The following is a 14,059-nucleotide window of genomic DNA, read 5'->3' on the forward strand; positions in this document are numbered from 1 at the left end:
AAGAAAATCTGCATTTTGATATTTGTGTCATTTTCTTAATGACGTTTCCATAATCAGGTCAGCCTATATATGGTCCACTGTGTATTACCCCAAACAGACACAACTCCAGAAAGAAAGTCACCTTTATTGGATGGATATAAACGAGCTGGCCAACACTCAATAGTTATATTCTGTTACATCACATACAATAGCAAACGCTTGGGGTACTATGGACAGCCTCCGTGGTTAGGAACAGCAACATAACCGAGTCCATGCTTCATTCAAGCCTTCCACTCACTCTCCCTCCTCCTTGGGGAATAGTACCCTACTTCACATACCTTCTCATATGCATTGATAACACACACGAGCAGTGAGTGTGCGTGCTCACATACACACTAGTACATACTTACACAAATCTCCTTTTTTTTTTTAAAAACATTTACACCAGCAACCCTGAAATCATGCTGCACTCTCATAGAACTGCACAGGCTGTCTACTAAGGGGACACAGTGGGTGAGGACCACAGCACTCTCAAACACAACATCACGCCGCCACAATGCACGATGCACTTAATGTATGGAGGAGCGATGCTTCATGGGAAATTATAGGCCACGTTCACACACATATTCATTCAGCATGCTGTACACACATTTTACTGGTTGCTAAGAGTTTACTGTACAGGTCAAAACATTTACCTAGACAAATAGTACAGTCTCAAAGCAGAACGCATAGAATACAACTTAAATAAATACAACTTAAATACAGAAATGAAAAAAATAAACACATTTGGTCTATTTAACAGAAATGTATCTGGCATTGGTCACAGTGATTTCTTTGATCCAAAGGTTTTCATTGTCAGCGTAACACAACTGAAAACTCGTATATAAAAACAAACAAAAAGGCGCTAGACTTATCTTGTTTTTTTCCTAAAGGCCTTTGTGGAAATGTTTGGGTGTAACTAAAAGCTTTTTACCACTAATATGTGTTTCAGAAGAACTGGCCGGTCACTTCCGACGATAATTGGTCCTTGCCCCGAGCCGAAACCATGAGCCAGATAAACAGTTCAACTCTCACTTTGCAGAGAACTGGTCACCCTTAAATAATCTTTTTCGGATGGCACATTATGTATAAATCGTCATGCATGGGCACACTTAAAATGCTCAATATTACTTTTCCATGTTCATCACATAAGGTTTTTCTTCATGGTAGGAGAACCCCCTACTTCAAGTATTCACTGGATAAGAACCTGAAAATGTAGGATTTAACCTCCGTCTCCCGATGTTAACGTGAGAGATTTCTGCTCCACTGTCTGCTCCGTCTTCACTTCTTCACAATCACAACCGTTCGGATTATAATTTGGTTTGGAAACGCAAAGATCGAACAACAACTCACAGGATTTGGCGATTGTTGGTCAATGTGGAGAGTACCGGAGACCTGAAGGAGACCTGGAGGAGATCTGGAGGAGAGCGGCCTGCTGATCCAACTAAAGAGTGGACAACACAACCATCAATATTGTCAAAGGAGAAACACTCAGGCACCATGATGTGATGAGGGGCTGGTGGGGAGGTGGGCGATAACAGTCTAATCTTCCACTCTACGGTCAAACAACGCTGGAATATTCATCATATTTTCTTTAGTTCTACTGTTACGGACACGCTTGTCACCACTGCTGCTCACGACCGCACGACCACGACGACGCAAAACATAAGAAAAGGGAAGGGAGTGGATGATCTGTCAGACGTGGTCACTCAGGAACTCCAGAGAGACACTGCTATGAGGATAGTCCTCACTCTCAGAGCAGAGATCAGGCCCATAGGCTTCTTCTTGCTGCCTCCTTAGTTCCCATTGAGTTTCTGAGTGGTTTGCCCTGGGCCAGGCAGACCCCGACTAACCCTCACCCTGGTCTAGACGCTCCTACCGGAACGCAGATATTTTGCCTTTTCTACTTTAGGGTGGAGTACACACCAATTGTGGTTTTCCTGTTAGCTGCTTGAGCAATAGGACTGCGTCAGACCAGTCTTCTATAACTAGAAAGGGAATGTTCTTCAACATCAAGAGAGAGATTCTAACAATGGAGACCAGAGCTAGGTCTCCATGCTCGCTATATAACAAGTCTGCCTTACAGTGCACACCCTTCGAACTAAAAGCAGGAACATAAAAAATGTCTTTCTCCTTTGTGGAATAATATTCAAACTACATATAGACATACTCTATAGAGCTCTCTTTATATATATATATATATATATATATATATATATATATAAATATATATATATATATATATATATATATATATATATATATATATATATATTAATATATGTATACAGTTCTGGAATAGGTGCAGGCCACCATCTTTAGAGGGAGAAAACAAGTCACTATGTTTGCAATACTTTTTTGGTAGGGGAGGTCACACAGATGATCTAGGACATGGAGAGGACCTGTGGGAAGGAGGCGATGGGCATCAATGGGTAATATACTGTATGACACATGAATAACATAGGTGTGAATAAGCTGATGATTGACCTATACGAGAATATCTACCAAACACCACTTTCACTTCATAGTCAACAACAGTATTTATATTGGCATCATATGCAGAGGACCATAACCGCTCAGATAAATGATTCATGTTCACACAGACTCATTTTAGTTGTTTTAAATATATATGTACAATTCGATCATCAGCAATAGTTGATAGTTGAAGCCCATTTTGGGATCAAGTCCCTATTCAGTAATTGAACGATGCTCTTGACCAGGTCATTAGACAACGTTTAGGTGAAGCACCAACAGCAGCACCATTAGGAAGATTCCTACAAAGGGAGGGGGGTGTGAAGGTGCATAGTCATAGAAACCCAAAACATCTGAATAATGTACATATATCTTCTGGCCATTCTCATGGTCAGTCTGATCGAAATGGAAAACATACTTTGATTGATATCCTTTCACAAGGATAAAGATAAATAAATTCAAACTTAAAATCTGCATAGATTAATCCACTAACTGCTTCTAGTAATCAAATGAGGTAACATGAGGATGGACGGCAGCCTTCACCAAGGCCAACACAAAGTGCAGGGGATCGTCGTACAGCCAGCCCTCTGCTCTGCAGACCGAGCTCAAGGCGGACACCAGTGGTCAGGGGATTCTCCCTCGTAGATCCTAGGCTCAGCTGCTGGGCTCCCAGTACTACATAATCGTGTCATGCAAGTATGCTGATTGTTAGTACAATGTTAAGTGAATGGAAGGGCACCACTGTGCACCACGTCAGATGAGCGTGAGTGACACCTGGCTGATCAGGCGTCCCCCGGGGGTGGAGCTGGAGCTGGCTAAGTGAGGGGCGAGGCAGGCAGAGCCACAAACCCCAGCCGGTAAATAAAGTGAGGACGTAACGGGTGGACTCAATGTCATTGGATGTGTGGAAGGAAGTGTAGCAGGGCTGTGTGGCCTGAGGAGGGCGGCAGACAGGTATCTGGACAGGCAGACAGGTATCTGGGCAGGCAGACAGGTATCTGGGCAGGCAGACAGGTATCTGGGCAGGCAGACAAGTATCTGGATAGGGGGCCAGGTCAGGCCTCTGTGGCAGTAGAGATGCAAGGTTCTGTTTTTCTTTTTTAATGTTTCTCTGACACACTATCCTTTTGGGAAGTCAGGCAGCGAATTGGTGTTTGGAGCCACAGCAGATCTCTCAATCCACCTGATCCACGCTCTTCAGTCGGGCCCTCTGCCGCATTGCCCCCGGAGAACAGTTCTAGTGTAACCTGTGTTACAAATTGCAACACAAACAGGGCTCAAAGGGTCTATGAACACTGTCACCTGTCACTGCAGGTGCTCCTGGTGTCGCCTGACTGAGGATGCTGCCTGCTCAGCTGTCAGTGTCCCCGCCTGGCTCGTCCACCTGGTCCCTCCCCCAGTCAAGGCTCCGTTGTAAGTGGTTCCATCAGTGAAATCAATAAAGGTTTGGTCAGGTAGTCAATGTGTTTTATCATCATGGCATAACGGTGCTCCTCCAATAGAGACTCAATCCTCCTTGGAAACGACAGTTTAGAGAAAATGAAACAGTTAGTTTCTTGAAAGAATGTCGGAATAAGACAAGTGAATTTAATTAATACCAAGTTGCATGGGTCTCATAATCATATATCTTACCCTTCAGATCCTGGTGCTTTGGTTGTCCCGGTACAGATTATGCCCAGATGCCCTCCTCATCGTCCTGATGGAGGTGTGTAACAGAGTTTATTATTTCAGGTGGTGCACATTAAGTATCGCTGACAAACAGAATAACAATACTACACATACATACTGAAGAAGGTGGACATAACATCACAACACTGATGAATGAGTCTGACCTGGTCGGGGGCGGGCCGGTGGCCAGCATGGGGTGGTCCGCGGTTGGGCCCCCCGCGGTGATGGGGCGCCGGGTGTCGTGGGTGCTGGGAATGTGTGGGTGCATGCGGAGGGTGCTGGGGGTGCGGGGCTTGTGTAGGTGCGTGCTGGGGGTGCAGAGGGTGCTGGGGGTGTGGGTGCTGAGCATGAGGCCCCTGTTGAACGGGGCCATGGGGGTGCTGGGGATGAGGGTGCTGCTGTGGGAGGGGTCCGTGCGGGTGCTGTTGGTGGGGCTGGGGAGCACTGTGGCGCTGGTGGGGTGGAGGGTGCTGCTGAGGGTATTGCTGTTGGTGTTGCGGGTGCTGTTGGGGATGTTGGGGGTGCTGCTGGGGGTGCTGCTGGGTGTGCTGTGGGTGTGGGTGTGGGTGCTGCTGGGGGTGCCCTTGGGGGTGCTGCGGTGGGTGTGGCTGCGTGTGCCCCTGGGGATGGGACTGCTGTGCGTGTGGGTGCTGGCCCGGGGGCTGGGCGTGCTGTCCATGGGGAGCGTGGGGGTAGAGGGCCTGGGGGGCGTGGGGGGCGTGGGAGTAGTGGGGCTGGGGGGCGTGGGGGGCGTGGGGGTAGTGGGGCTGGGGCTGAGGATGGAGGGGCTGCGGCGGGGGGCCGTGAGGGCTGTTGGGGTGGAAGTGCTCGTCCTCATAGTTGTCAGTGATGAGCTTCATTCTGCTCTGCGTCTGGAGGCGGAAAGAAAACACGTTGTTATACAAAGCTAGTACCAAGGTAGCAGTATGGGGTGACAATAACAAAGTGTAGCTGCAGAATACACATTTCTGCTGTTGCAGATGAAGTTGTTTGGCCTGCAGTGTGAGTCTGTCCTTTTCTACTGCAGCTCAAGAGGCTAGGCTTAGGCTAGTCTTCTGAAAGCACACTGCTGAGGGACATCATAGGGGGTAGAGGTCCTCACCTGCTGTTTGAGCTGGTGCATCAGTCTGTCCTTCTCCTTCTTCAGATAGAGCAACTCCTCTTGGCTCTTCTTATTATTAGGGGCATTAAGTTCGTGCAGGGCAATGTTGGCATCCTTCTCGCTGATAGCCGATAGCAGTGCTTCTTGTCTGGTCAAAATCAAAAAGACAAAAGAAAGAAAGAAAATGACACGATATGATACTTAAGCAGTATCCAACTACACAGCGGGCCCCTGAAGCTAACCAGGGGCCATGCCTGGTTGAGTGGTGTCTCCAACTGAACAATGGGTCTATTGTTTTGCTCGTTTTGTTTGAATTCAGCATCAGATGCATTTTATGTAACATACCCCATTGCCTACATATTACTATTTGTTTAAACAAATAACTTTTGTTTAAACAAATAGTAAATACTAACTTTTCAGGTTATGAAGTTCCAGTATGATGCTAATGCTGTCCCAGTAATGACACTAATGCTGTCCCAGTATGACACTAATGCTGTCCCAGTATGACACTAATGCTGTCCCAGTATGACACTAATGCTGTCCCAATATGACACTAATGCTGTCCCAGTATGACACTAATGCTGTCCCAGTATGACACTAATGCTGTCCCAGTATGACACTAATGCTGTCCCAGTATGACTATAATGCTGTGTTCCTAGTATGACACTAATGCTGTGTTCCTAGTATGACACTAATGCTGTCCCAGTATGACACTAATGCTGTCCTAGTATAACACCAATGCTGTCCCAATATAAAACTAATGCTGTCCCAGTATTATGCTAATGCTGTGTTCCCAGTATGACACTAATGCTGTCCCAGTATGACAAAAATGCTGTCCCAGTATAACAATAATGCTGTCCTAATATGAAATGAATGCTGTCCCAGTATGACACTAATACTGTCCCAATATGACAGTAATGCTGTCCCAGTATGATGCTAAGGCTGTGTTCCTAGTATGTGTTCCCAATATGTGTTCCCAGTATGTGCTCCCAGTATGATTGTGCTCCCAGTATGTGCTCCCAGTGTGTGCTCCCAGTATGTGTTCCCAGTGTGATGACTGACTTCATCTCCAGGATCTCCTCCAGCTGTGTGCGGCGCTCCGTACTTCCCCCCTCTATGCAGTGTTGCGGGACGACAACACTGCATAGGATGCCGTCTCGCTCCTGCAGGGATCGCTGTGTGGAGGACAGCCGCTGCTTGGTGGCATCCAGCTCCTGTCTGGTCCTCTCCAGAGTGCCCATCAGCTCCTCCAGCTGGCACACGCACACGAACACACACACACATACATACAAACACACACACACACACACGCACACACACACAAATGTGTGTGCACAGGAATGGCAGGAGGTTTCATAATATCTTAGTATTCAGTCAATTAGTCTCTCTCAATTAGTCCCTCCCCCTCCCCCTCCCCCTCTCTCTCTCTCTCTCTCTCTCTCTCTCTCGCGTATGAACATACAAACCTACAGCTCCCCATACTGTACCTTCAAGTGGTCCATGGTACCGTCTTTGCGGAGGTCTTGTCCCATGCCCTTCTTGTCCCCTTTGCTTCCCAGTTTAATGTTTGGGCCCTTTTTAGTTTGCTCTTTGCCTCCTTGTCTGAAAGAGCCACAAACAGTTATACCAACAACCTAATGAACCCTTGCGTTATTAAATGTCAACAGGGAAACGTTCACTGTGTAACGGTTACGTAAAAGGGCTGTACTGTAGTTGATGATTTTTACATGAGTTGATAATGCTTTCTTTTTGACTGGATATTGCTTTGAAAGGACACGGTCCTCATCAGATAGGCAGGACAGATCGCCACACTGATGAGCCAGACACACATCCTTGGAATGTGTCAGAAAGACTTGTAGGGTCATGACTCATAGGTTGACTCAAAAAAGTGTGTGCGTGTGGTGTGTGTCTGTGGGTGGGTATGTGTGTGTGGGCGGAGGGGAGGGGGGCAGGAGGAGGAGGAGTGCATCATGCCTGGAGTGCAGGACATACCTGGGAGCCAGACTGAGACAGACAGGCGGGGAGGAGGAAGGAGATGTTGATGGACGAGAGGAGGAGCAGGGATACAGGAAACAAGAGATACAAAGAAAAGAGTGAACCACACACACTCAGATCCATTATGAACAGGGACACAGTTCATAACCACAGGTTATCCAAAGGATCTTCTGCATTGCTCTTTGCTCAACAACCACAGTGCAAAAGGCGTCAGACCAACCATGAGGATTAGGATTATGGTTAGGGTTACCCCCTCCGTAATCCTCAGCCTAAATATTTAGTATGTGACTGCTTTTTGCTGGATGCACCTTCACGTCAACGCCGAACAACGGGCATCTGCTGCCAAGCCTGGAGGGGCCGACATGCAGTCAGTTAGCACAAACTCAGCCACATCGGAGCCAGCACATGTTTTAACAGAAGGGCTGACAACCCGGACCACAAGGGGTTAGTGTGTCAGTCATGGACAATTAGAGGTTGTGGTTACAGCAGGGGTTGAGACATTGGCTGGTTAAGTAGACATGGCCTGGTTAAGTCAGGGGTTGAGGCATGGGCTGGTTAGGGCAGGGGTTGAGTAGACATGGGCTGGTTAAGGCAGGGGTTGATTAGGCATGAGCTGGTTAAGTCAGGAGTTGAGACATGGCCTGGTTAAGTAGACATGGGCTGGTTAAGTTGACATGGGCTGGCTAAGTCAGGGGGTTAAGTAGACATAGGGCTAGGTATAGGGTGAGGGTTAGGTTAGGATAAGGGTTAAGGTTAAGGAAAGGTTAAGGGTAAGGGCTAGGGTTATGGTTAGGGTTAGCTAGCAGAGAAGAAGGTATAGGAAAAACAGGACCAAAGCAACAAAGGTTAATGAGTTCGAGGAAGTGTGTAAGCATGTGTTTAGGGGAGGGGTGGTAATGAGGGGGAGAGAGAGGGAGAGAAAGAGAGAGGGAGAGAGAGAGGGAGAGATAGGGCAGGAGAAGGAGCTATAAAAACAGAATATTCCTACACATAGAAAATGCCATAACAAACAGCCCACAACAAAGTGCATATGTGTGAGTTTCGATGAACGGCATTTTGTCAAATCACACCAAGTGCACTACAAAATGTCTTTAGTAACGTGTAATAAGTGGGAAAGGTTTTACCTTTTTCATATTAGTTGTGTAAGAAATGATTTACTTAAAAAAAACATTGGTGTGATTTACAATGAAATGCATTGACAGCACCATACTTCCGTAAGAAAAGGTCACACATAAACACGAGAAAGTTAAAACTAGATAAGCAAAGAACTACTGCATTACAGAAAATAGAGTGCACCAGTCAGGACAAATGATAGTACAATATATTATGCGTGCAGTTGTTTTCTTAACTAATTGCATAATAGTATGAATAATATCTTCACGCTGTCATGCAATATGTGTTATTATATATTGCTTGCTAAATGCTAATGACAATGAACTTATTGCAAGCTGCATGCAATTTGAAAACACATCACTGGTGCACAAGAGATGCAGTATGCAAACTCAAATGTGAACTCACTTTGGAAGGCCAAAGTGTCACAAATAAGCTTCATTGTAGACCTAAAAATTAACGTAAAGTTCTGCGTTTTGAGCTTTCATAATCAACGTTTTATTTTATTAGGCCTTGTATTTTATTAAAAACACTGTCTTTTACATACTTTTACTCATATCATACTACTACCACAACATGGGGAATTTCTATTTAAAGTAATGGGATGACACCTAGTGTACAAACTATTGAATGTTCAGACAGAGATGTGCGAGCCTAGGAGAACGCGACTTCATTCATGTGAACAAAACATTCTTCAACCATCCTCTGCATGGATTTTATAAGGTACATTAATATTGAGCATTGGTAGAACAGCTACACTGAACATCAAGAACAACATATGTAGGCCTATAGTAACACAGCCTACAGGGTATTTAAAGAATTGACCATGTATTACACCCCATACATAGCCTACCCCTCCCTGAATTTGACTATCTAACGTGGTAAATAGATCTAGAACGCTCTATTTTATTGATTTAAACCACTAAAACAGAGCATTTGATGGCGTAATGAAATACAACGTTAAAAGCAGTTTTATGAAAACCCAAAAGTCCAAATAGTACATTCATTTAAATCAGTACATGTCTACAATCAGGCGTAGTTGTGACCCTTTTGGCTCTCCACAGTGCACACATACAGGAAAAACACACACACAGACACAGGCCACAGTGAACCCAACACTAATAATAATCACACTCCAGGATATTCATAACATGCAGGTGGAGAAAGGAGGAGACAATGGACAAACCAAAGTGTCTAGCATGTGGTGTAGAGATTTGTGAGTGCAGGGGGACCCGGGGCACGAGACGAGACAGAACCAACACTGAGTTCAGGAGCAGCGGGCGGAGCCTCTATAACCACGCTGTGCTGAGGGGCCAGGGCAGAGCACTCACTTTCCCAGGAAATCCCACACCATGCCCCCTATCTGCTGGGGGGCAGCGGTCACAGGGGGTTCAGGGGTGGGGGGAGCTCTGCCCCCGGGACGGGGGGCGGGGCGGGGGACAGAGAACGGAGGAGAGGGGCTGTGTGGGGGAGGAGGACCGGTGGTGGGGACGGGACGGGGACAGCAAGAGTTGTGGGAGGCAGGTAGGAGGGGGAATGGTTGAGGTAGAGATAAATAGAAGGTGGACAATTTAGTTTGGGTGTAGAGGACAGAATATTATGTGGAGAGGGAGAGAGAGAGAGAGACAGGAGAGAGAGAGAGAGAGAGAGAGAGAGAGAGAGAGAGAAGGAGAGGGAGGGAGGGAGGGAGGGGGAGAGAGAGAGAGACAGAGAGCGAGAGAGAGCGAGAGATAGAGGCCAGACCAGACCAGACCAGAAAGAAGGGAAAAGGACAGAATTGGGAAAGGATGGCAAAGGACAAAACATGAAATTAATCACATGACAGTTGTACAGTACAAGGTATTGTACAGGTAACAAAGAACTGCTAGCACCCTTAGGTGAAAGACTAGAAGTGCTGCTAGGATCCTTAGGTGAAGATTATAAGTGCTGCTAGCACCCTAAGGTGAAAGAGACTATGTGAGTAAGATACCTATAAATGGCAATAGCAGAATACCCCATATTATATAGTGTAACTAGCCTTGCTAGTGTCATATTGACATATTGTTGTTAATCTAACCGGTAAATAAATTTGGAAGTCTCTCGATATAGCTAATGGTTGTCATTAGCTATATTGAGACGTCAATCAGCCATGACCTAGCTCAACTCACCTCCATTTGTTGTGTAGACCCGGAATTGGTCAGTTTGCCTTCAATTGACGTCCAATATATTCCAAATGATCTTCTAGCTGCTCCCATAGCTGTGTGTTTGTTTTGCCCAACCCTGTTAAGGCCATACAAACTGCCCTGGCAAGGTAGCTTCCTCCAATAGTGCCTATAATCCGACAAATTCACCAATATCTATTGTGTGTTTGCAAGCCACTGCACATGCTCGGACTGAGAGACTGTGATGCCCAGTTATGACTCTGTGTTGAGATAGTGGCTACTGATAGGCAATGGGGCAAACTAGGCAATTCTGATTTCTGAAAGCAAGAGCGTTCAGTTGTAAGAATGTGTGAAGAACTGTCAACTAAACACAGATGTAGCTTTCCCCCTCTGGACCGGTCCACTCCGTCCGGCGGGTCAAAACAGTTGGATCCATAGTATTCCAACCTGCTTGTGAAGAGGGCTTTCAGTATTAAACTATTCTAACTGCTGGCCTCTCAGTCTCCAAGTCTGTGAGCATGTGCAGTGGCGTGTAAACGCAGAATCCAAACCGGTTCATTTGTCCATTTGTGGCTACTAGAAGAGAACCAGGGTTGGACAGAGCATAGATACAGGGATATGGAAGCTGCTGAGCACTCCTTTAGGATGATGTCAATTGATTGCCAACTGCCCAATTCTGCAACGTGCCTTGACCACTACAGGAGGTGAGGTGAACCAAAATAACGTCTGATTTACATCTCTTCATAAAATATGTCAACAACTAACCTGGGGTCTTAACAAACCGGTCAGATCCTTAAACAATTGATCATACTATCAACCTCTATACCAGAAAAAACATAAACACCAGTTCATTCAATTATCAATATAGATTTTTTATAATACTAGAATAACCATTAACAAGTTTTTCCATTTATCAACAACTATTTGTATTAGGGATTTTAATGATTAACGATTAACGGATTAATCACCTGGATGGATTAATTGGTGAAGTAATGGTGCACAAAGTTTGAAACCTTTATTTTTATAATAGTAGCATAACTGTCAACAACAATTAACTCAATTATTATGAATTTATGTATATTGTGTATCAATATTATGTATTTTTATAATAGGAGTGTTTGGATTGTATTAAGTTAAATCTAGCCAGTGACTTGCTAATGGACTAGACTGACTTCAATGGTGTCTTTATGGTAGAATTACTATTATTTATGACTTGTCCCAACCCTAGAATAGCTTCCATAGACAGATCATATATATAGTGTATGTTAGTTAAAAAGATAGACATAATATCAGAAATCCGTTCATACTGTAAGGCTTCTGTCTTGATGTTGGAGATGGTTGCGTGCTCACCTCTCCAGCTCAGCAATCTTCTTGTCCTTGTCGTTCTTCTCCGTCTCCACCTCCCGCAGGATGTCCAGCAGGCGCTCTGTCTCCGCCTGGGCCTTGACCGACTCCTCCTTGTAGTAGGACACCTCCTTCTCCAGCAACCTCACCCGCTCCAGGTAGTCCGAGTTCCCTCTGGGGCCGCAGTGATCCACCTCATGGGCCTTCTGCAGCGAGGGGGACACAGTTATATACAGTATATACAGTCCATAAATACACACACACACACACACACACACACACACACACACACACACACGCACACACACACACACACACACACACACACACACAGAGGAACGGAGAGAAACAGAACACAAAACCATACAGATACGGACACACACACACCACACTAGCATCGCTGATGGGAGTTCTATCACCAGCACCCTTGAGTTAGCTTGTTTCTGTCCCTCTCCTTGTAAAGCATGGAATACATTGGCATGAATACTGCTGCTGCCTCATTAGCTTTACCAGAGCTATGACATAGAGCTCTTTACCAGAGCTATGAGAAATAGCTCTTTATCAGAGCTATTGCATAGAGCTCTTTAATAGAGCTGTTAAAGAGCTCTATAACATAACTATTATAAAGAGCCCTATAACAGAGCTTTTATATAGAGTGTCCACCTAGATCTATGATGGAGAGATTAACCTAACAGCCTACCCAGTGGACTGTGCCAACATGTACACTAATATATCCATCATACATCTAGGTGTACACCTGTGATTGCACTATCTAACAGGGCAATGCAGATTTTGCATTGGCTTGTAATGGCGATCCGACTCACACCTGGTGTAAAATAGGGGCCACTTTAACTAAAAGATAATCACGTTCCTCCTCAATTATATCAGAAACAGTGGATTGTTTCTATTATTAAAAGTTACAGTTGGTTACTTCTGACTTCTGACTAAGTTAATATAATCAATGACTACGGTTTGAAACTAATCTGTTGGACACCACCTTTCAGAATGTTGTGCAACCAAAAAACTGACAAAGAAACCAAGAGGTACACAAAGCCAAAGGAACACCTTACCAGAGGGTCAATCGATACACAACTACAGCGGGCATCTAACCATGTTTTAAACAACATCCACACAACACTAAAGCGTGGCAACAGCAACAGCAGGTCATGCAACGTCATAGCTACACCACGGTCATGCAGGTCCAACAGAGCTGGAGAGTCTCTGCAATGCCCAGTCAAAGAACAACGAGATTGAAGATACAAGAGGGTCCGAGTCAAACGACGGAATCCAATAAGATCATATTTGAAGCATGAGGAGCTCAAGGTCTTTCCATTTCTTTAAGATAAGTCTCAGTTTTAAGGAATTTACTAATTTAATGTTTAACAGCACTGGAAAAATCCTTGTGAAATAATTAAACAAAAAACTGTGCTACATATAAGCAAAAACCATCCGCTTATAATCCAGATGCAGAACCATTTCAAAGGAGACAAACAAAAAAATATGTATACTCAATCTACTCGTACCAAGTGAGGTAAAGTGCCAAAATAAGAGAAAGGGTCCAGAAGGACCAGGACCAAGTGTCCACTGGGAGAAGTGTGCTCACACAACACCAACACAGTGCATCATGCATCGGGGCGCCTTAGGGCCAAAGCACAGAAAGACACAGGCGTGAGCGCCCGGCGCCACGGCACCGTGCGGCAGTGTCCTCATGCTTCAATATGGGCCTCAAAGGCTCCAGAGAGGGAGGACTTACAGGATTGTTCATCTGACTGAATAGCTGCTCAGCTTGCTTTACATTGCAAAAAGGGATGTTGTCGAGGGGGAGAGAGGAGAGTCGAGGGGTCGAGGTCAGGGGGAGGAAGGATGAGGGAACGGGGATAGGACCCGGGAGAGCACAGTTAGCATTTAGCTTTAGCCAGAAGGAGATAACAGGCTGACGAGAGAACACACACGTTAAGACAGAGGTACTCCAGAGTCCTGTTCTACAGACATACATGTGAGACGTGTTAGGATGGGAGTACCACAAGGAGTAAAGAGTAAATAGGGAGTTAGTTATGTGTAACATGGGTTAGTGGATGGATAGTCAGTAGCATTTTATGGTTTCTTAGTTAGCCAATTCAGTGCTCACAGGAAATAAAGTCTAATTTAATAAATAATATTATATTTATGTGTATATATATAAATGTTTACCATAACTCAGATGTACTTA

At 45.2% G+C, this 14,059-nt stretch overlaps 1 protein-coding gene across 1 annotated transcript in view; it reads right to left on the bottom strand.

The window, feature by feature from the left end:
• Positions 1 to 3,865: 3,865 nt before the first annotated feature.
• The window catches only part of erc2 (ELKS/RAB6-interacting/CAST family member 2), a gene marked incomplete at its 5' end in the record, with an annotated part of 34,743 nt that continues 24,549 nt past the window's right edge, over positions 3,866 to 14,059 (bottom strand). Inside the window, 9 exons of the mRNA XM_079748038.1 lie at positions 3,866 to 4,005; positions 4,123 to 4,186; positions 4,323 to 5,030; positions 5,261 to 5,408; positions 6,323 to 6,513; positions 6,748 to 6,862; positions 7,253 to 7,264; positions 11,857 to 12,056; positions 13,604 to 13,639. Coding sequence (XP_079604164.1) covers positions 4,160 to 4,186; positions 4,323 to 5,030; positions 5,261 to 5,408; positions 6,323 to 6,513; positions 6,748 to 6,862; positions 7,253 to 7,264; positions 11,857 to 12,056; positions 13,604 to 13,639 — 1,437 coding nt within the window. The 3' untranslated portion in view covers positions 3,866 to 4,005; positions 4,123 to 4,159. The remainder of the gene's footprint in view (positions 4,006 to 4,122; positions 4,187 to 4,322; positions 5,031 to 5,260; positions 5,409 to 6,322; positions 6,514 to 6,747; positions 6,863 to 7,252; positions 7,265 to 11,856; positions 12,057 to 13,603; positions 13,640 to 14,059) is intronic.

Source organism: Pollachius pollachius (genome assembly GCF_949987615.1).
Source record: "Pollachius pollachius genome assembly, chromosome: 12".
Classification (NCBI taxonomy): domain Eukaryota; kingdom Metazoa; phylum Chordata; class Actinopteri; order Gadiformes; family Gadidae; genus Pollachius; species Pollachius pollachius.